Genomic DNA, 23,251 nt, shown 5'->3' with positions numbered 1-23,251 from the left:
AGCTGTGAGGCATGTTTTTTTCCCCCCGGGTTCTGAAGTTGACATAATAATGGCTACGGTGATGTCAGCCTGATCTACGGAGCCTAGCAGACCAACTCGGAATGAGCCACGGTCCCAGGCAAGTCAGAACGTTGGAGGTGAGAATTATTATACAGGATACTGAGAGACTGGGCATCAAAATGGCAGATGACATTTAGGGCCCTGTTTACTAAGATGTGCTAGCGTTTTTAGCGTGTGCTAATGCCAGACACACCCATATATTCCTATGGGTGTCTCTAGCATTAGCGCAAACTAAAAACGCTAGCATGCCTATACCGCGGCTTGGTAAACAGGGCCCTTAATGTGAGCAAGTGCAAAGTAATGCATGTGGGAAACAAGAACCTAAACTATAGCTACATGATGCAAGGTTCCACATTGGCAGGAAGGAGAAATTAGACCTTACCTGCTAATTTGCTTTCCTTTAGTCTCTCCGGACCGGCCCAGGATTGGACTGATGGATTGTGCATGCCTTCCAGCAGGTGGAGACTGTGAAAAAACTCCGACTCTAGAGAGCCAATAAGAGACCTGGTCATGTGACCCTAGCCTCAGTATTTGAATAACAAAGCAGAAAGGAAAAGAAAACCTATATTCTGTGCCCCAAGGAATTCCAGCAGCCAGAAAGCACAATAGAAAACGTGCTTAAACTACGGCTTAGCCATGAAACCGGGCTCACCAGCAACTCTCTTCAGAGTAGAGGTATAGCCCATTATGTACAGATTTATGCCTTTCTTTAAGTGTCGAACTTGCAACTATATACTCCCTTCCATCTTCTCTCTTCCCTACTTAATCTCTGCACAATACTAACTATCTGATATCTTGGAATGACATTGTTAACAAAATTATGTAAGCCACATTGAGCCTGCAAATAGGTGGGAAAATGTGGGATACAAATGCAATAACTAATAATAATAATAATTTATGCATTTCTTTTAACTGATGAATTTGCATAAGATTATGAATTTTGTTAACTGTTTAACTTGCAGAACTTTATGGATTTATTTAACTGTCTAACTTGCAGAACAGCTCTGTAGACGACAGTTGAATATCTGTACACAGTTGAACATAGAACAAAAGACAGACCATGGGAGGGACCTGGGCTGGTCCGGAGGGACTAAAGGAAAGCAAATTAGCACGTAAGGTCTAATTTCTCCTTCCTTGGCATCCCTCCAGACCGGCCCAGGACTGCACTGATGGGACGTAACAAAGCAGTAGTCCTAAGAGAGGGACCCCAGCAAACCTGCTGTGAGTACTCGTGATGCAAAGACCGCTTCCTGGTGACACTGAACATCCAGCCTGTAATGCTTAGAGAAAGAATGGAGAGAAGACCAAGTTGCCGCCTTACAAATCTCCGCCAGAGGCACCAAGAAGCACTCCGCCCACGAGGCTGCCTGCCCTCGTGTAGAATGAGCTTTAACCGCCTCCGGAACTGTTCTGCCCGCTAAGAGGTAAGCTGACGCTATCATTTCCTTGATCCACCGAGATAAGGTGGGCTTAGAAGCTGACAAGCCCTTGCGGTGACCAGCAAAGAGAAGAAAAAGACGATCGGAGCAACAGAAGTCCTCCGTAACTGCGAGATACCGTTTAAGAACTCTAACATCTAGAGTACGCAACTTCTTCTGCTCTTGCGTTCCTGAGGCCGATCCCAGAACCGGAAGAAAAACCGCCTGCGACATATGAAAATGAGATAGTACCTTAGGTAAAAAAAGAAGGAACCGGACGAAGGACTACTCGCTCTTTAGAAAGTTCCAGAAATGGAGACCTGCAGGAAAAACCTTGCAACTCCGAGACCCTCCTTGCTGACGCAATAGCCACCAAAAATACTACTGTCTTAAGCGTCAAATCCTTTAGAGAACAAGCTAGCAATGGCTGAAACAGAGGCCCCGTTAGGGCCGAAAGTACCAGATTAAGGTCCCATGATGGAAAAACCGATCTGATCGGAGGGCGAAGACTAACCCCCTTAAAAAAAAGGGCGACATCCAGAACACTAGCCAAAGACTTCCCTCGAAACCGGCCTCTGAAACAGGAAAGAGCTGCCGCCTGCACCTTAAGGGAAGAAAGAGACAGGCCTTTATCAAACCCTCGCTGCAGAAAATCTAACATCTGAGCAACCGAAGACCAAAAAGGAGCAACTCCAGCATCTGCACACCAAGCCTCAAAAATTCACCAGGTACGAATATAGCTTAGAGAGGTAGAGCATCGACGAGACCGAAGCATAGTGGAAATGACCGGAGCTGAAAACCCCCTCTTAGCTAAACGGGCTCGTTCAAGAGCCAAGCCGTAAGACAAAATCGAGACGGATCTGGATGCGGAACTGGGCCTTGTTGCAGCAAGGTGTTGTGCACCGGAAGACAAAGAGGAGACGCCACCCGCAGACGTTGAAGATCCGCGTACCAAGGACGTCGAGGCCAGTCTAGAGCCACCGGAATCACTGCCCCCCCCCCCGTGCTCCTCGATCCTCTGTAGGAGACGACCTAATAGAGGTCACGGAGGAAATGTGTAAAGAAGATCGGAGGGCCAGTGTTGTAAGAGAGCGTCTACCCCTGCCGCTCTTGCATCTCTTCGGCAACCGAAGCGAGAAACCTTTGTGTTGAGACTGGATGCAAAAAGATCTAGAAATGGAGTGCCCCAGCGCTCTATAATCAACTGAGAGCCCATTCTCCTGGATCGAGAGTGTGGCGACTGTGAAAGTCTGCTTGAATATTTTCTACTCCTGCTACATGCGAGGCTGAAATGGCCGTGAGGTGAATCTCTGCCCACGCCATGATACTCTCCGCCTCTCGACACAAGACACGACACCTCGTTCCCCCTTGGCGATTGATATAGGCCACCGCCGAGGCATTGTCCGAGAGAACTCGCATCGCTTTGCCCACCAGGAGAGGACCGAACTGCTGCAGAGCTAACCGAATCGCCCTGGTCTCCAAGAAGTTGATGGATTGAGCCGTCTCCAGAGGAGACCAAAGACCCTGTGTCCACCTGTCTAGACAATGAGCTCCCCAGCCTTGAAGACTGGCATCTGTTGTTAAGGCTATCCATCGAGGAGACTCCAATGGCATTCCTGCGGTCAGATTCTTCATCCGTAGCCACCAAAATAGAGAGCTGCATTCTCGGTTGCGAAGAGACAACCTCGTCAGTAGAGAATCTCTCTGAGAGGACCACCGGGATAGAAGAGACCACTGAAGAGACCTCATATGCCCCTGGCCCAGGGCACTACTTCTATAGTGGCCGCAATGGACCCAAGAACCTGAAGATAATCTCGAGCACACGGACTGTTCTGTTGAAGTAAACCCAGAATCTGAGACCAGAGCTTTAGAATCCTGCCCTGCGGTAGAAAGACTTGGCCCCGCGCTGTGTCGAAGGTGACCCCCAAATACTCCAGAGACTGAGATGGGACCAACCGACTCTTGGCTACATTCACTACCCAACCTAGGGACTGCCAGAATGTCATCACTCGGTCTGTGACACGACAACTCTCCTGATAAGACTTTGCTCTGATCAACCAGTCGTCTAGGTATGGATGAACCAGAATCCCTTCTTTCCTGAGAGCCGCTGCCACCACTACCATAACTTTGGTAAATGTGCGTGGTGCCGTCGCCAGGCCGAAGGGCAGAGTGTGAAACTGGTAATGGCGCCCTAGAATCACAAAGCGCAAGAACTTGTGGTGAGCCGGGCGAATCGGAATATGTAAATAGGCTTCTGTCAGATCTAAGGCTGTTAAATACTCTCCCTTGCGAACTGCCACTATGACTGACCGAAGGGTCTCCATACGAAAACTTGTAACCCTGAGAGTGCGATTGACAGCTTTGAGGTCTAAAATAGCGCGAAAGGATCCCTCCTTTTTGGGAACCACAAAGTAAATGGAATACCAGCCCTGCTTGTATTCAGAAGGAGGGACGGGACAAATAGCCTGAAGATCTAAGAGCCTCTGTAGAGTCTCTCGAACCAGAGGAGAGCGACAGGGAGACTCCAGAAAGGCGTCTGAAATAGGCCTTGCGAATTCTAAGGCATAACCGTCTCGAACAACTTCCAAGACCCACTGATCTGACGTAATGTGGGCCCACCTCTGATAGAACTGAGAAAGCCGAGCTCCTACAGGAATCAGAGGAAGAGCCCTTGCACCTTCATTGGGAAGCACGCGATGGGGAGCGAAAACCGCCGCCTGAGAATCTACCTCCTCTGCAGTAACCCCGAAAGGACTGAGTCCTGTTAAAAAATCGCGACCTCTGCGTCTGAGGACCTCTATTAGTTTGAAATCTACGGAACCCCCGACTGACAGACACGGCCTATCTTCAGGGAGACGAGGCACTATAGAGTCTCCTAGGGAATGAACCAACTTATCTAAGTCTTCTCCAAACAAGAAGGAACCCCTAAAAGGAAATTTACTTAACTTAGACTTAGAGGCCGCATTCGCCTACCAACCTTTCAACCAAAGAGAGCGGCGAGCTGCGACACCCAAGGCCAAGGATTTAGAAGATGCCCGCAACAGATCGTACAGAGCATCGGCTAGAAAGGCAGAGCCCGTCTCAATCTTAGCCACTTCTACATCTATAGCCGCAAGACCATCCGAAGATCTATCCAGGACTCTCTCCGCCCAACGAAAACAGGCTCTAGCCACTAAAGAACAACAAATGGCCGCCTGCACTGCCAAAGAAGAAACATCAAAACTATACTTCAGAAGAGAGTCCAAGCGTCTGTCCTGGACATCCCGAAGAGACGTTCCTCCATCTACGGGGACTGTATTACGTTTAGTAACCGCAGAGACCACCGCATCAACTACCAGAAGCTTAAGAAGAGCTTTATCAGCCTCCGGCACCGGATACAGGCGATTCATAGATCTGGTAGGACGAAAAGCAGCATCCGGGACCTCCCACTGAGCTTTAATAACATCCCAAATGTCCTCATGCATGGGAAAAGTTCTACTGGAAGCCCTAGAACCTTTAACCAGCAAATCAACCTTACAAACTTCTGAGACTGGAAGTTGATCTTCAAAATGCAAATAGTGGAAACCATAGAAATAAGATCCTGTAAATCCTCTTTATGGAACACTCTAGCCACCAAAGGGTCTTCTCCCTGGCCCAAAGGAACAGTGCCAGGATCTAAAGAGGAAGGATCCTCCCAAGCAGGCTCAGCCAGCTCTTCCTCTTCCTCTAAAAAGGGCATTTCTTGATTGTGCTCCGATAAAAGATCTAATTGTAACTCACATGGTCTAGGCTTCTTAGTAGGAGGAACAGAGCTGACAGGAACCCGTGACATCCCCGCTCCTGAGCCGTCCCTCTGCATCAGCAAGGCCTGGTACATCTGAAGGACAAACTCAGGCGGAAACCCCCCTGCCTGAGTGGCTGCAGAGTGTACCAGAGCCCCCAACACCGATTCTCCTAAAATCGCGGAATTGTGAGGGCCAGACGCATCACCCGACAAAGTAGAAGGAGCGGGATTCAAAATGGCCGCCGTTCGCACCAACTTCGCTGTGGCCACATCCTGAAACAAGCCTGAGGCCTCCGAAGTAGGAGCAAGAGACTGCGACGGCGAAACTGGAACACCCGACGAAACCGGCCCCAAATCCGACGGCGGGAGAGGACCTGCGGGAACATCCAGCGCTGTACAAAATTTACAGGCGCCAGAGGCGTTAACCCCCCGACGCTGACAGACAGCACACCTCTTAAGCTTTTCCACCATCGCGGATATAAGTGTGCACGCGCGTGCTGGCACCGAAGCGGTTCGCGCTTTTTTTTTTTTAACTACAGAACCGTTCCGGCGACTACCAAAATGTAACCAAATGTACCCCCAAAATATGAATGCTCTCAGGAGCAAGTAAATAAAAGCGGTCTTTTTTTTTTTTTTTTTAACAGCTGATCAAAGAATCAAAACACACACACAGAACTGCAACAGAGCTGCCTGCTCGTTAAGGTCAGTGGGGGAAAAGAAAAAAACAGTTCTTTCTTTTTTTTTACCCCCAAAATCTGAACGCTCTCAGGAGCAAGAAGTAAATAAAAGCGGTTTTTTTTTTTTTTTTTTTAAACAGCTGATCAAAGAAACAAAACACACACACAGAACTGCAACAGAGCTGCCTGCTTGTTAAGGTCAGTGGGGGAAAAGAAAAAACCAGTTTTTTTTTTTTTTTAAATAATACTGGCTGCCTCTCTCAAAGGCAAAACACCTTTACTTCGAAAGGGCAGCCCTTCCCTTATCTATTATTTTCGTTTTGTTGCGAACCAGAAGGGAGATGGGGAGGAAGGGGGGAGGGAGATGGGGCACCCGAGTGTAACACCCCAGAGGCTGAAAATTAAATAGCTTAATACCAGGACAAGCCTCTAATAGAATTTCCTTGGCACAGAAGAATAAAGAATAAAGAGAGAAATATACCAATAAAGAGAGACTAATGGGCTCACTTCCTACCTGCTGGGAGACTGAGAAAATACTGGGGCTAGGCAGTGTTGCCATATAAAAAAAAAAAATTCCCACCCAAAACAGCCCAAAACCCGCCCAAAAACCGCACACACCCCACCCCCGTCATCACCCCACCCCCGTCGTCATCACCCCCGCCCCCGTCGTCATCGCCCCGCCCAATATGTCACCAAACCCCGCCTCTGTCACCATTAGCCCCACCCCCGCCGGCTGAAAAACCGCCCAAAACCCGCACGAAAAAAAAAACAAGCCCAAAAAACCGCAACCCGCCGCGGGCAAAAGTTTCCCGTGGTGGGTTGCGGAAAACCGCCCTATTGGGCGGGAAAACCGCCCATCTGGCAACCCTGGGGCTAGGGTCACATGACCAAGGCTCTTATTGGCTCTCTAGAGTCAGAGTTATTTCTCAGTCTCCACCTGCTGGAAGGCATGCACAACCCATCAGTCCAATCCTGGGCCAGTCCGGAAGGATGCTAAGGAATGCGTATTACCCACTCGTAGGGAATGGTCTGGAGAAGACGATAAGGAACTAATGTTGCCATGCTTTGGCTGCATGAGCCAAAGTCACTTATACTATAATATAGCAGATTCAATCTGCTTACTAGAGAATAATCTTTGCTATCAAAAATCCCAGCTTGTTGGGATCAAAAGAAACCAAGCTGGGTAACTTTCTAAAGGACCTACGCTCTCTTGTAACTGAATGAAAGACAAGCAAGGCAGTCTTTCCTTTATAGCATGTGGCAGAGAGAAAAGTATCGAAAAATAAGAGGAAGTCTGCCTTAAATCTTAGGCAGGAATTTTGAATCAAGTCTATAAGTTGAAATGACCACTAGAAAAATGCTACCTTTTGGCTCAAGCTGTAGTTCACAAGAATCTAGAGCACTGAAGGAAGCTTTCTTGAGCTATGTTATAATCACCCTAATCTCATGATGCAACTACATCTTTTATGGTTGATGTCAACTGAAGCGTCACATGTATCCGACAACAGGCTAATAACATTAAATGAAGTTCCTGTGTATGTGGAACAAAAACTCATTTAGAAAATTTTTAAAAACCTTTTTCACAATTAAGCACTGCATCCAAGGATCCTTACCAGAAGAGAGAGAGGAATGCTTTCTTGTTCTTTTTATTTTCATTAGGGTCAATTCTACTCCTATGGATTTATGGGGTAGCTAAAACTTAGTAAAGCCAAGAACTTGCATTTGGTATTAAGATTATTTTATCCTAGGAGAGCAGCGACATGTGTTTTCCACATTCTGGACTGTAGCTCCTGCAAAAAGAGTGCACCGTAACTGCAAATATTTATTTGAAGCATTAATGAACGTCAAAAGCCCAATGATATCTGTCCTCTGTTCAGATTCCTCATGTAGGGTGAAAGGTATTGTACTCCTCTACCCTAAGTATAAATCAAACATATTGTGTAAGAGGCCCTCAGAAAGTGTGAGGTGTTTTTTGCTAGTGGAAATGATCCGACAGCAAATCTGTAAAAATTTCTCCCTCAAAAGAAAAAAAAAAATCACAACAGTAGAAGTCCAAAGACTTTTCAGATCCCAAAAGAGAGGTATGTTTCAATAGCTTTAATTTAGTAATTAACATTAGATAGAGCATAAAGAGAAATTATGTCTTACATGATAATTTTCTATTCTTAAGTCAGCAACACCGTCCTGCACAAATAGGCGTTATCCCTTCCTACCATCAGGTGGAGGTAGAGAAAACTGAATTCTGCCAGTGACTTCACCAACATAAACACAGGTGCTCTCTGGAACGAACAGCAGAAGATCACTTTGTCCCATCAACCACTGCAGCTGCAATGATAATCAAGCGAACAAAACACCACAGAGTGACACTCACTTCCTTGTATATGCCAGGATATAGCCATATCACGGGAATTCCAAATGGCTGCCAATATAGACGACTTTCCTTTTTTTTTATTTTTTTAAGCACAGAGCACACCCAGAACGCTGGGCCAAGGTCTTCCGGGGGTGGGATTGCAGAACAGTGTCACCAACTAAAGAAAAGAAAATTATTTGGTAAGTCAACTTCTCCTTTCTTAGCATCAGTTGCACAGTTCTGCACAAATGGGAAGTACCAAAGCAGTCAATTGGGCAGGGGAAGACAAGCCCCCCCCCCCCCCCCCCCCCCCCCCGAATGACAGCTCTACCAAAGTCCGATCGGACTCTGGCAAAACTCATCCAACTTTTAGTGCTTAGCAAAGGAATGGAGCAACAACCAAAGTCGCCGCCCTGCAAATGCCCTCAGGGACACTGTCCGAGCCTCTACCCAGGCAGCAGCCTGAGCCCTAGAAGAGTGGGCCATGAGCCCTTGAGGCGGACTCAATTGCCACCTTGATCCACCTCCCAACAGAGGCCTAGAAGCTGCCTGGTCCTTCCAAGGGCCATGGAAAGCACAAAGAGGTGGACAGACAAAATTTATTTCTCTTTGTCAGGTACTGAAGCAGCGTCCTCCAGACATCAAGCTCATGAAGCTTCCAATCCCCAGCAGTCAAATCTTCCACCAAAAAGGAGGGCAAGCTGACTGCCTGATTAACATGGAATAGAGACACCACTTCGACAGAAAGGAGGGGGCCATACACAAAGACCCCAAGTACTCTATGAAGGACAGATACCGGTTCTGGCAAATTGGTGCCTATAGCTAAGAGACTATGAGCAGAGGTGATAAGTACCAGAAACACCACGCTGACAGCAGATGCTCAAATGAAGCCTTGGACAGTCCCAAGAAGGGAAGAAAGGGCGTAGCAGAGGACGCAGATGAGCCACCCTTCAAGGACAGAGCCACCTCTCTATGCAAAGCCAGAGATACCCTTCACCGTCCCATGAAAACTGGCTAGTACCACCACCTGGACCATCAGGGAGCTCAGAACCAGCCCCAGATTTAGGCCTAGCTGCAGAAACTCAAAATATCAAGAATCTGAGCCCTCCGGAGAGACAAAACCGCTCCCTGCACCAAAAACTTGCCAGACCCTGACGTATGCCAGGGTCCTAGAGGCATTCTTGGAGTGGAGCAGAGTACAGACCACCGTGGGGGAGAACACACACATTTCCAAATGTCTCCTCTCAGTGGACAAACTGTAAGCCAGAAGGAAACCAGATCATCCATGTCTTCCGGCCCTTGCCAGAGCAGACCCTGGCCCCTGGGCAATGGGAAAAGTATCCTCCACCAGGAGGTGCTGGAGAACTGCATATGGTGTCACCAGCAGGACCTGATGAGGATGACACTCAATCCTGCGCAAGAGATGGCCTATCAGAGGCCACAGAGGGAAAATAGAGGGGCTCCTTTCATGACCACAGTTGAACTTGGGCGTCTATCACCTGGGAGACCAGCTCCCTCTGCTGACTGAAATTAATCCTGGATGCCATCAAGACAAACTAAGGGGGCCATAGTGATCCAGAATGAGTTGAAAGTCCTGTTGCCCCAGCCCCACCCTCCCGGCTCCAGGAGGGAGCAACTTCCTCCTGAATCCTGTCCTCACCCGCAATGTGGACTGCTGAAAGGGTCTGCAGATGGGCCTCCACCCACTGACAAGAGAAACACTGCCTCCAGTGCCGCCGCCCGACTCCTGGCACTGCTCTGCTTGTTTACGTACACTACTGCCCCAGCAGCGTCCAACATCACTGACAAATTTCTTCTCGAAAACTCCTACAGAGCTAAGCAGGCTGCCCAGGGCTCCAAGCGATTTATGGCCCAGGACACTTCCTGGCTCAACCAGGTACCCTAAGCCCCCAGGCCAGTGAGCTCCCCAACCGAGATGGCCTGCATCTGTGGTAACCAGAATCCTTGCAGGGGATCCAGAGAACACCTCAGTAGGTGAGCCAGACTGTCCCACTAGGCTAGACTGAGCCTCACCTTGGGCAGCAGAAGCAGAGGACAATGGAAATCCTATGAGGCCGATGCCCACTGGAACAACAGAACCCACTGCAGATGGCACATAGAGCTCTCACTCAAGGCACCACCTCCAGCACAGTGGCCACAGAGCCCAAGAGTTGCAAGTAATCCAAACTGGTGCAACTGTGCCCCGAACTTCTCTGGCCATGTTGAAGTAGACCCCAAGATACTCCAGAGACTGAGGACAGAGCAGATGGTTCTTGGGCTGATTTATTACCCAGCCCAGGGATTCCAGGAGGAAAATGACCTAGGAGGTAGCCAAACTGGCCTCCCAGGCTGGGCCAGTCCAAATCAGCCAGTCATCCAGACAAGGATGAACCCAAACATCTTGATGCCAGAGGTGTGCAGCCACTACCACCCCATCACCTTGGAAAAAAATGCAGGGTGCTGTAGCCAGGTCAAAGGGCAATGTCTGAAACTGAAAGTGCCACCCAACACAATGAAGTGCAGATATCTCAAGTAATGATCTGCAATGGGGAAGTGGAGGTAAGTCTCCATGAGGTCCAGTGAAATCAAGAGCTTCCCCAGCCACACCAAGGCTATGGACCAAGCAAAAATGTTTCCATCTGGAACTGCTGGACTCACAGACAAGTATCCACCACCTTGAGGTCCAGGATAGGGTGAAAGGAACCGTCCCTTCTTGGGAGGGGTGGGGTCATGAAATAGATGGAGTGCTTGTACTGCTCCTATACTGGAGATGCTGTAGAGCGACAGTCTGGCACTTTACAGCCAAGCCGCAGGAAAAGGTCATGGACTCCAGCAACCTCTGGAACCAATGCATCATGGAGCTACATAACCACCAGAAATAGCAGCCTGAATGCTGGGGCCCTACCAAAAATGCGAGGCAGAGCTGCTCCACATTTTTTTTATGGAGCTCCCTAAGAGACAAACCCCCTTGAACAGGTACAACAGTCATCTTCGTGACCACTGTAACCAGGGTGTCCACTCTCAGGAAGACCTAACAGATTTTCAACCTCCACAGCAAAGGCATAGAGACAATCAATAGACCCAGCCACCCCACCCGAGGGGACCATCCGGGGACTCCCACTCTGCCATCATCATGCGGATGAGGGCCTTATGGAGCGGAAAATGCTGAGGGGCCCCAAGGGAGGCTTAAGCAAAGCCAAGGCCCCAGTGACCTTGTCTATAAAACAAGACCACTCCTCATGATGAAAGAGCTTGAGCCCATGGGACTGATGGGAGCCCAAGAGGGCCTCTAAGTCTTCCTCCACTCCCCTAAAGAACCCAGAACCTCAGGAATGACCAAATTTGTTCTATGGCTATAAGACCCAAAAACGAGGCCCCTGCCGATCCGCCTTAGGGCCCCCCACCAAGAGGATAAGGGTTAGAGTTAGAGATCCAAAGAGGGGGACCTGTGCAGGGCCTATTTAGCCATCTGGGTCAAGCTCTGGAGCCAAAAAACCACCAGGTCCCACTGGGAATCCACCTCCCCCTTTGCAGAGGGACCCAGAGTGGGGAGGATTGAAAAAGCATGCCGCATGCCCAGGGATTTATTCTCCCTGTGAGCGCACTGAGAGAGAAGGGAGGATTTTAACTGCCAATGTGCCTTGCAGGAACACAGAAGAGGAATGTATCCATGTCTGCTAAGGTGGCGTGTGTGTGTGTGGGGGGGGGGGGGGGGGGGGGGGGGGAGACAGCGCACATAAAATGCTCACAGAGAAAAGATAGAATAAGCCACATTTACACACTGCAAAATTAAACCACTATCCCTGCTCAGCTGCTTACTTTGCAGACCACACAGCTAGTGCCAGCCAGCATGCTCTAACCACGTGGCCTTACCCAACTTCCTTGGCCTACTTTGGCCTGGGGCTTCGGCATATTGTCCCTACCTCTCTCTGGCTGCGCCCAGAGGGAAATTCCCTACCTAGTTCTTTACAACAGCATTAGCGCCTGACAAAGGGAATAAAGCCAGCTAGGCCAATTGACTTTTTTTTTAGAAAGCACTTTTAGAAAGCCTGAGAGTTGCAGGGGGAGGCCCATGGGGAGCACACCCAAACAGGGTGAACGGGAAAGAGGGGTCAGGGAATGGAGACCCATACCCCTCGGGCATTGCCCTGCAGGACCATGCCAAAGCATCACACAGTGACATTAAGAAGCGCAACTGGAGGCTGCACAGTCAAGCTCTGAGCTCAACCAGGTACAGTCCCAAGACTGATCTGGGAGTGGCTGTTAGACTCAACCAAGCTGTGTGGCCGTGGCTAGCACAGTGGGGAGCTAGGCTAGGGACAGTTGCACCATATGACCTGACCTACCACCTGCTGAAGGTAGAGAAAAATATTGGATTTTCCAGAGAGCACCTCTGTTTATGCTGGTGATGTCACTGACAGAATTCAGTTTTCTCTATCTCCACCTGCCGGCAGGAAAGGATAACATCCATTTGTGCAGAACAGTGGAGCTGATGCAAAGAAACTTTCTCTCCAGTGTGTATAGGACAATTTTGAATTGACATTAGAATGTTAATGTATGCATTGTATTTGAGGATTGTTATATTACAGGATGGATATTATGATATAAATGTGTACAACAATTACGTTTTGTAACACACGCAAAATATGAGAATTTTAAAAAGAAATAACTCAAACCAAAATCCGAAATCAGGATGTTACATTAGGTACTTGGGACAGTTCAAAGGGTGATGGAAGACAGGTTTAGGTTTATTTGATATACTGCCCAGGGATGTAATAAAAAAGCAGGTAGAGAGGAAAACACCCAGACAAAAAAAACCCCAAAACAAAACCAGACATTCTCTAAGAATAAGCAGGGTAGTTAATGCTCACACATCAACCAGTGTGGAATGCTATAATAGCGTACATAAAACATAAGTGCCACATGCCAGCATTCTCACTGCACGTACCTTCCCACTTGCCACAAGTGCGCAGAACCAGCAGTCTCTTCTCATCCACCATGAGGAGAACATGTGCTGTATGCGGCTCCTCACAGCATCTGGTGAGTGAGCATCTTTTTGAGATTTTTGGTGCCTTCTCTGGGGGATTTTTATCCTATCTTTTTCCCTTTGGGATTTTTTGCTCCCTCCCTTTAGTGTTTTTAATTAGGTTTTTCCCTGTGCATAGGTTTCCTTTTTTTTCACGCTCTTTAGGCCCTCTTAGGCCTGAGCTTCAGTCGGGAGTTTTTCCTCATCCTTTTCTGGTGATTAGCCCCCTTTTTTAAGTTATCATCAAGGCATTTGTTTTGGCCACAGCTATTTTTCCTTCCATGTCATTGACGGTTCCCAGTAGCTTCACGTGCTGTACCTGATGCCATCGAACCATCTCTGGCAAAAACACCCATTCTTGGTGTCTTCAGTGTCTGGGAGCAGAACATTCCCCTGCCAGCTGTATTCTTTGCCTACATAGGCTATCCAGAGAGGCTCAAAGACACTAAAGTTTTGGAGCCAGGTCTGAATCATTGACATCGGTGTTGGCGCTTGCACTGGAATAGGGTGCATGTCCCTATGGCTGCAAGACTCGTATCAGACACTGGGAGTGGGTGTGCATTAAGCAGGTCTCTACCTGCCTCTATACTGGCCACTGTACAGGGCCCTTGGGATCAGTCAGCATCAGACATGACACCAAGGATGCATGGGGATTTGACATCGGCACTGAGGAGTGTTGATGCTCGGCATCAAGCAAAGGCCAAGAAGCACAACCAACCATTGATTCTCCTCAATGCATGGTGCCAGGAGCACCGGGGCACAGAGGTTAATCGGTCCCTGAGAAGCATCAGCACTGGCAGGACAGCTTTCTCTCCATCGAGGAGATGCAGATGAAGGGGTCTCCATGCAGCCAGGACCAGGTGCCCAACACTGACAGTTCAGCAGCTTACCTCTGAACAGAAACCCCAGCCTTTCCCGATGTTGGCCCTAGATAAGCACAACCAGGCCATGCTCCATGAGCACCTGGCGGGGCTTATCCAAAGGAGTGCATTGGTATTTGGGGGGTGGTTGCACCAGCCAAGCCTCGTCTTACTGTCCCACAAGGCCCTCAGCCTGCAGTGAGGTCTCCAATGCTGATGCCACATGTGGTTCCGGTGTCAACAGCTGCCTGTGCAGGCATCCACTCAACGTCAATGGAGGAAGCTTTGCTGGAGTCAAGAGTGGAGCCTACATCTTGAAGCTTTTCCACTTTCAAAGCAGGCTCGGTCTCAGCCCTCCCATGAAGAGTTTTGCTGACATCGAAGAGGAGAGCTCATGAACAACCGATGAGGACCCTAAGTACTTCTCAGAGGAGTCGACCTATGGTACCCCATCTCACCCCTCCCCTTCAGAGGGCTTTTGTCACACCTTGGCAATTCGGTGGGAGACGAAGGGCAAGCCCAGGGCCAAGCTGTTCGAGGTCATGGACTACAACTCTTCTCCTAGAGAGGCTGTGAAGGTCCTGCTTCACAAGATACTGCAAGGCATTCAGGTAAAGAACTGGGAATCCCCCATGCCAGTCCCTGTCCTCCCTAAGAAAATAGAAACCAGAGTTCCCCTGCGTTTGATAGGCCACAGTTGTCTCATCATTCCCTGGTGGTGGAATGCGAGTTCAAAAGAGCCAGAAGTTCTAGGGACTTTGCTTTGTAGCCCGCAGGCAGGGAAGCTCAAACCCTAGATTCTTTTGGTCCTCTATGCTCATCTCCCGCATTCAAATCATACCAGCTCTACATGAGCCCTTACTTGTGGAACTTGGTGTGCAGTATATCGGATTTGGCAGACTCTTTCCCTTCAGTGCAGGTTGAATCTCTTTGCCAGCTGGCCAAGCAGCAGAAGGCATGTCTTAAGTTTTTGGCCAGGGCAAAACTTTTGATGTGGCATCCAGGATCACTGCCCAGACTCTCATGGCTGTATGTCTCTGACTTGGACCCCGCAATGCAGCAGAGATTAGTGGATGCCACGTGCCAGGAGGATAACCTTTTTGGAGAGAAGGTGGAGGAGGTTGCCTTCTGCACCCTCCTCAACCAGGTGGTTTTCAGACAAGATGAAGAGAGCTCTCTACCACTGAGCTCCCTCTCGCCAGGTCCAGTGCGTTTGTTCTCGTCAATAATGAGTGTCTAAGGCCCAGCTTGCTTCCCAGTCAAAACAGGGAATGAGCTTTTGACTGGCTCCAGCAGAGCATAGCTGCTGTACCAGTGACTGTTCTGGACCTATGAGTTTGGGGGGGGGGGGGGGGGGGGAGGATGTTTTTTTCCCAAGAAAGGTGGCCCCTTGTAACCCCTGACCAGTGGGTTTCTCAAATTGTCTGTCTTGGTTACACTGTTCATTGGTGTCAAAGACTACCAAATTGCCCCGAGAGCATGTTCTTTCAGCTCTCAGCACTGGGAAGTACCTGCAGAGGAACTCGCCACCCTTCTAAAGGCCCACGCAATCAAGCCCGTTCCATCAGGAGAAGAAGGGATTCTATTCCAGGTACTTCCTTGTCCCAAAGAAAACGGGGGGGGGAAGGGGGGGGGGGGGGGTGGAGGATTGCATCTCATCCTACAACTAAGGACCCTGAACAAATTCTTGGTCAAGAAATTCAGGATGGTTTCCCTGGGTACCCTTCTCCCAATGACTCAGGCTCAAGACTAGTTATTTATTTATTTTTGATCTCATTTGTACTTCACAGTTTCCCCAACAGCGTCAGGCTCAATGTGGCTTACAACGCACCACAGAGGCAGACGCCAATGTAGTAAAGCTAAAACAGCAGAAAACCTACACAAAAAATAGTGGGGAGGATGAGGGACGGAAGGAGCACGGAAACCAGGAGAGAGGAGGGAAGGGTAAATATGTCCAAAATTTGTCTCTAGATTGATGAGTGTCCAGCAGAGGAGACACCTGTTGAGTCCTAAGGATAAACTTTTCCAAATAACAAGGTCTTAAGCGATTTCAAGAAAGCTAGGTGGTTGTAGATGGTTTTTATGGGTTTCGGCAGAGAATTCCAAAGTTGGGTGCTGATGAAAGAGAAGGATGAAGCATACGTGGATTTGTACTTAAGTCCGATGCAGGTTGGATAATGAAGGTTTACATATGAGCAGAAGAGTCTAAATGTGTTCCTGGGTGGCAGGATGATAAGATCAATCATGTAGCCAGGGCTTTCACCACAGAGAAGTTTGTGAACTAGGGAGCAACTTTTCAAGATGATTCGATCCTTGACAGGAAGCCAATGCAATTCCTCTCAGTTATGCTCTCTGGACTTAAAGGATGCCTACACTCATCCCCATACTTGCAGGCAAAAAGAAACTGTTTGGCTTTGTGTCAACTCCCAGGGTCCTCACCAAGTATTTAGTGGTAGTCACAGACTTGGAATTCATGCGTTTCCCTACCTGGATAGAAACATGACGGAAGATAAAGGCCATATGACCAATCCTCTGTAATCCCTAACTCTTCCTTTTCCTAAGCGATACCACATGCTTTTTCTACACCTTTTTAAATTCCGACACAGTGGATGACTGGCTAGTGAAGAGCACATCGAAGGACGGTGGAGAACTAATCGGGTGCTGGAGGTACTAGGGATCATTTTAAACGACCCCAGGTCCCATCTGCTCCCAGTTTAGCAATTGGAGTAAATTAGAGCCCTACCAGACACAGAAGGCGTGAGCCTTTCTCCCTGTGCCTAGGGCAAACGCCCTAGTCACACTCGACACTTGGGGGTTGAGCCAGCCAGCGAGTCACAGCTTGACAGATGTTGAAGTTGCTAGACCACATGGTCTCCAAGGTGCACAGCACTCCCTTGAAATTATCTGCACATGACAACCACCCAGTGGAGTCAGGCCTCCAGGAACCTAGGTCTCAGGGCCACATACCTGGCAGGCAAATTCAACACCCTGGCTGTTGTCAGGGTCTTACTACCACAAGAGTGGTCGCTCAGCATCAGTGTTACCTGTGAAATCTTTTGGGAGTGGGGCACCCCCTTGGTGGATCTCTTTGCCACTCCATTCAATCACAAAATCCCTCAGTACTGTTCCAGGGTCAATGCACACAACAAACTAGCATCAGATACATTCCTCCTCCTTTGGGGGAATGGTCTTCTGTATCCTCCCATACCTCTTGTGGGGAAGACTTTAATGAAACTCAAGCAAGACCGCAGGACCATGATTCTGTTCGCCCCCTCCATTGGCCCAGGCAGATTTAGTTCCCTCTTCTTCTGGAGTTATCCTCCAAAGAACCTTGAAGATTGGATTGTTTTCCAACTCACCATGCAGAAATAGGGATCTCTTCTGCATCCCAAACTCCAGTCCCAGGTCCTCACAGCCTGGATGTGTCTTCCTTATGGTGTTTCTAAGGTCTTGCTGGTTTGCAGAAAAAATTCCACCAAGAGGTGTTACTCTTTCAAATGGAGATAGTTTGCTATCTGGTATGAGGGCAGGGGCCCTAGATCCTATTTCTTGCCCCAAACACACCCTGCTTGAATACCTTCTACACCTTTCAGAGTCTGGTCTTCAGACCAACTCTGTACAGGTTCACCTCAGTGTAATAAGTGCTTACCATCACCGTGTGAAAGGTAAGCCCATCTCTGGACAGCCTCTAGTTGTTCGCTTCATGAGAGGTTTACTGTTGACAAAGCCCTCTGTTAAACCTCCGCCTGTGTCATGGGACCTCATTTCATCCTCACCCAGCTGAGGACAGCTCCTTTTGAGCTGCTGGATTCCTGTCATCTGAAGTACTTGACCTGGAAGGTCATTTTCTTGGTGGCTATTACTTCAGCTCGCAGGGTCAGTGCGCATCAGGCCCTAGCAGCGGATCCACCTTACACTAAATTTCATCTTAACAGTAGTTCTCCTCACACCCCCCCAAGTTCCTGCCTAAGGTTGTGTCAGAGTTCCACCTAAACCAGTCAATCATTCTTCCAACATCATTTCCCAAACCTCATGCCCATCCTGGCAAAAGCACACTGCACACCTTGGACTGCAATCAAGCACTGGCCTTTTACTTGGAATGGACTGAACCCTACAGAGAGAGACCTTCCAGCCTTTTCTTTCTTCTGGTCCCAACAGGATGGGGGGTCACCATTGGAAAATGCACAATCTAAAATTGGCTGGCAGACTGCTGACGATCAATGTCAAGGCTCATTGTCAGAGCCATGGCTCTGTCAGTAGCACACTTGAGGTCAGCCTCTATAGAAGAGATCTGTAAGGCTGCAACGTGGTCTTCAGTCCACACATTCACATCTCACCATTGCCTTCAGCAAGTTACCAGACTCAATGGTCAGTTTGGACAGAGTTCTGCAGAATTTGTTTGGGGTCTAGAACCCAACTCCACCCTTCTAGGCCTGTTTTGTTCTGTTCTAGGCTGCACACTTACACACTATGTATATAATTTCAGATTGATTAGTATTTTCAACTCACCACTGAAAATTGCAATTGTCCTCAGTGAGCCTAGTAGCTAGGGATTCCCACATGCGAGTATTAACGAGCCTGCTTATCCTCGGAGAAAGTGAACATACTTACCTGTAGCAGGTATTCTCCAAGGACACAGGCCATTAATTCTCACATGTCCTCCCACCTCCCTTGGAGTTGTTTTGTATAACTATTATACTGTACTGCTGGTCCTGTGCTCTCATGGCGGGCGAGAAGGCACTCGTGCATGCGCAGTGGGAACACTGGCATGTAGCTCTGCTCTATAGCATTCTGCACCAGGCAACATGGATGATGTCACCCACATATGAGAATTAATGACTTGCTATCCTTGGAAAATATCTGCTACAGGTTAAGTATCTTTGCTATACCATTCACCAAAATATTGAGGCTCTAGTCTGAGACCAATGCTGAAATCTTCACAAAATTATCAATAGAGTCTTTTTACAAAGTAATACAAAAGTTGTCTGAGATGAAGTTAGATGTTTTAGTAGATGATATAGAGCACTGCTACTAGCATTGCTGCTTCAAAAGAAAGGGGAATGAAATCTACACAAACAATCCCACAAGCACCCACCAGATGGTGCTACAATTGCTGTAATTGGCCCAGTTCTGTCCTCTTGCAATTTAATTATCTGGAGTTCTCATGCAATGTTTTGGCTTCACCAACAGGAAATAGGAATGTGTTCTCCAAATGAGATGTGCATGCATCCAGAAATACTCCAGATTCACTGACTGCACATTGTAGAGGCAGGGCCAGTCTTAGGGCGAGGCGACCGCATAGGGCCTCGTGCTCAAGGGGGCCCCGCGCAACGCGCCTGAAGTCACCCCGCCCTGACCGCTCAAGCTCCAGTCCCCCTGCCCTCTGAATTTTAAGTTACCTCGTTGTCGACGTCGGCAGGTAGCAGCAGCAGTGAAAAGCGTGCGAGCCGCTGGGCGGCGCTTCGGGAGTCTTCCTTTCCCTCGTTCAGCTCTGGTTCCGCCCTCGTTTTGAGGGCGGGACCAGAGCTGAGCGAGGGAAATGAAGGCTCCCGAAGCGCCGCCCAGCAGCTCGCACGCTTTTCACTGCTGCTGCTACCTGCCGGCCGCGCCAACGTCAAGGTAACTTTTTAAATTCAGAGGGAGGGGGGCCTTGGAGCTGGTGGGTGAGGGAGAGAGACAGAGAGAGAGACAGGCCTTGGAGCTGGTGGGTGGGTGGAAGGGAGAGAGGGAGGGAGCGAGAGAGAGACCGGCCTTGGAGCTGGGAGGGAGGGAGCTGGGGAGCCCTGGGGATGGCCGGCCCTGGAGCTAGGGTGGGGGCGGGGCTAGGATAGGGGCCCATCAGATTGGTCTGCATAGGGCCCCGCACTTGCTAAGACCAGCCCTGTGTAGAGGCATACAAATGCCTCCAGAAGAACAACTGCAGAAGAATACATTCCCAAGGCCACCCTGTTCTAGGTGTATGTTATGGATACATAGACTTCTAGTGTTCCATGGGCTTAGCATATTATTAGAGACGTAGTACTATATAAAATATTTTCACAAGTATCACCCTGTGCTCAGTGAATGTTCAAAACACTGCACACTCCTAGGGATCCTCACGCTCAGTGCAATACCTGCATACCACAGACCCGCACTCCTAATGCAGCTGAAGTGCTCTGCTCACACTTCTTCATCTGGCGAGCAGCTTTCTCTTCTGATGCATCATCGCCATGCTGTCTTGTCCCCATTTTCAGATCTAGGATACAGGGAAATTTAAAGTGGTGGACTACATTCTCCAGCAGCAAGAACTCTGAAAACTGTGTTAGGGAGCCATCAAATAGCCTGGATTAATATATCTCTGAAGCTCTACAGAAGGTACACCCATGCATACTGTCAAGCACATATCCAACATCCCTTCCTGTAATACTCTAGCAATTAGGTATCAAGGCAAGAGCAATAATGGATTCTTTGCATGAGTTCCAGTCGTACCCTAGAATGTGAGTTGAACCCCAGCTCTGTGAAGAACTTACTTCTGGAAGAATTCTGTGGAATTGTATGATGCAGAATTAATACAAAAATTCCATTCCTGTACAGAGGTTTGCATGGGGACAGAGATGGTGATAACACTTTAAAATATGACTGCAAATAAGTGTTGGCCCACACAAGCTAGAAGATAGTGGCAGCTATAATGGAGGTAGCTCCACATGCACAGGCTAGGATGGCAGTGATAGTGGTAAGTTTGAGCATGGAGGGATGGGTGGGGAAAAGAGAAAGCAAGCAGACAGTGGCAGAAAATCCTAGAATAAGGAAAGGATGAAAACTGTGCAAGTGAGCCCTGTGGAAAGGGGAGGGAGAACTGTGGGCTTATAACTGTAGAACCTGGAGCAGGAGAAAGAAGGGAGTCAAGCTTAAGGGGGTATGAAAATGGCTGCGTGGTTGAGGCTGACAAAGGTAAAAAGCTGCAAAGTTACAGGAGCAGAAAGAGGAAGTTATAGGTTTCAGTTTGGGAAACGTGAAAGAAAGAACTGTAGGAACTCTTCTGTGGTGTTATCCTTGGGGAAGGGGAAAAAGAGCTATGGGTTTCAGCAAGGGGCGTGAGGAACAAGAACTATCATGTAAAACCAGTTCTTTTGTTTTTGGGAGGGGGGGAGAGAGAGGAGAAGAAGCTGTAGGGTTTAGCCTAGGGTGAGAAGAGAAAGCTATAAAGTTATCTTGGCTATGGAGGTAGAAAGCTATGAACTTGACGATGGTGGGGGGATGGAGGTGGGAAAAGAACTATGATTAAATTTTATGGTTGTCCCTAAGCGGCCTATCAAATAAAGAAACCTTGAACCATGTGAAAATCTGTTTAGGGAGCCATGGGAAGGAGCAGGGGCACTATTATGGTACTTTTGGGGTAATCCTGCACAGAAGAATTAAAAACATATCAATCTTGACGTTACAATTTTCCTTTTTATTACAGTTATATGTTTTTTTTTTTATTTTATGCTGTAGATTATGCTTAAATTATGTTTTTAATGACTGTACATCACACTTTGGATGTCCCTTGAGCTGGGAAGGTGGTATAAAAGCCTTTTAAATAAATACTGTTGCTATTTTGACAAAGTATATGGGTTTTTGCACAAAGCAAAATTAATTTTGTACAGAATTACCCCAGATGCAAAAACCTGGGCTAGGGAGTGAACTCATTCTGTCTCTGCCTAGATATCAGCAGTTATCTTGCATTCTGTGAAGGATACTGTACAGCTTTCTTTCCTTAGACTCAGACCGCATCAGCTTCAGTTGCTGCTTGTGGCATCGCAGGCTCCAAGGATTGTAAGTAATTTTTTCCGAGCTCAATCCACTATTTCCATCCAGCATCTGAAAGGGAACATCAGACTGCATGTGCAGTTCCAATTTGGGGCTCTTCATCTCCTGGATGCTGATGGCACAAACAAACAGAACACAGATTTAACATTTCTCTGCTGCTACCTAATTTAGACCCAAAAATTAATTGCCAGGCTCTATCCAGCAACACTAAAGCGAAGATACTGTAGCAGGTATTCTCCGACAGCAGGCTGATTGTTTTCACATGTGGGTCGATGTCCGCGGTGGCCCAGGAATCGGCAAACAAATTTTGCAAGCAAAATAAAAACAAAGACTTTTGGGGAAGTTCCGTTGCACGGGCAGCGCATGCGCGGATGACTTCTGCCCACCATCCGAGCGTGCCTCTTTAGTTTAATCAAAAAGTATATAAACAAGAAACAACAATAACATCTCCAAAGGGGGGGGAGGAGGGCAGGTTTGTGAGAACAATCAGCCTGCTGTCCTCGGAGAATACCTGCTGCAGGTAAGTATCTTCACTTTCTCCGAGGACAAGCAGGCTGCTTGTTCTCACATGTGGGGTATCCCTAGCAACCAGGCTCAAAGCGAACATTGGTCAATTGGGCCTCGCAACGGCGAGGACATAACAGAGATTGACCTGAAACCATAACTAAAAGAGTGCAGCCTGGAAAAGAACAATAATGGGCCTAGGGAGGTGGAGTTGGATTCTAAACCCCAAACAGATTCTACAGCACTGACTGCCCAAACCGACTGTCGCATCGGGTATCCTGCTGAAGGCAGTAGTGAGATGTGAATGATGACCACGTTGCAGCTTTGCAAATTTCTTCAATGGAGGCCGACTAAGTGGGCCACTGACGAAGCCATGGCTCTAACATTATGAACCGTGACATGACCCTACAAAGTCAACCCAGCTTGGGCATAAGTGAAGGAAATGCAATCTGCTAGCCAATTGGAAACTGTGCATTTTCCGATGGCGACTCCCCTCCTGTTGGGATTGAAAGAAACAAACATTTGGGCGGACTGTCTGAAGGGCTGTGTCCGCTCCATGTAAAAGGCCAATGCTCTCTTGCAGTGCAAGATATGCAAACTGCTTTCACCAGGGCGGGTATGAGGACAGGAAAAAAATGTTGGCAAGACAACTGACTGGTTCAGATGGAACTCTGACACCACCTTCGGCAGTGGAGGGAAAAGGTCAGAGGGAATCTCAAAGGACTCATCGGAAGAGAAGTACCTGGGATCTTCCTCTGATTCCCATGAGTGCTCCTGCTCAGTGTCGGATGCAACCTGTGTCAAG

General features: G+C 48.3%; 1 protein-coding gene across 1 annotated transcript in view; it reads right to left on the bottom strand.

Moving 5' to 3' along the window:
- Window positions 1-23,251, bottom strand: part of IP6K1 (inositol hexakisphosphate kinase 1) — a 157,519-nt gene that overhangs the window by 42,626 nt on the left and 91,642 nt on the right. The window contains exons 4-5 of the mRNA XM_030205291.1: window positions 21,873-22,054; window positions 20,268-20,443 (exon numbers count right to left, since the gene is read on the bottom strand). Coding sequence (XP_030061151.1) covers window positions 20,268-20,443; window positions 21,873-22,054 — 358 coding nt within the window. The remainder of the gene's footprint in view (window positions 1-20,267; window positions 20,444-21,872; window positions 22,055-23,251) is intronic.

The sequence above is a fragment of the Microcaecilia unicolor genome, chromosome 6 (assembly GCF_901765095.1).
Source record: "Microcaecilia unicolor chromosome 6, aMicUni1.1, whole genome shotgun sequence".
Taxonomy (NCBI): Eukaryota; Metazoa; Chordata; class Amphibia; order Gymnophiona; family Siphonopidae; genus Microcaecilia; species Microcaecilia unicolor.
This window is presented reverse-complemented; position numbering and strand designations above follow the sequence as displayed.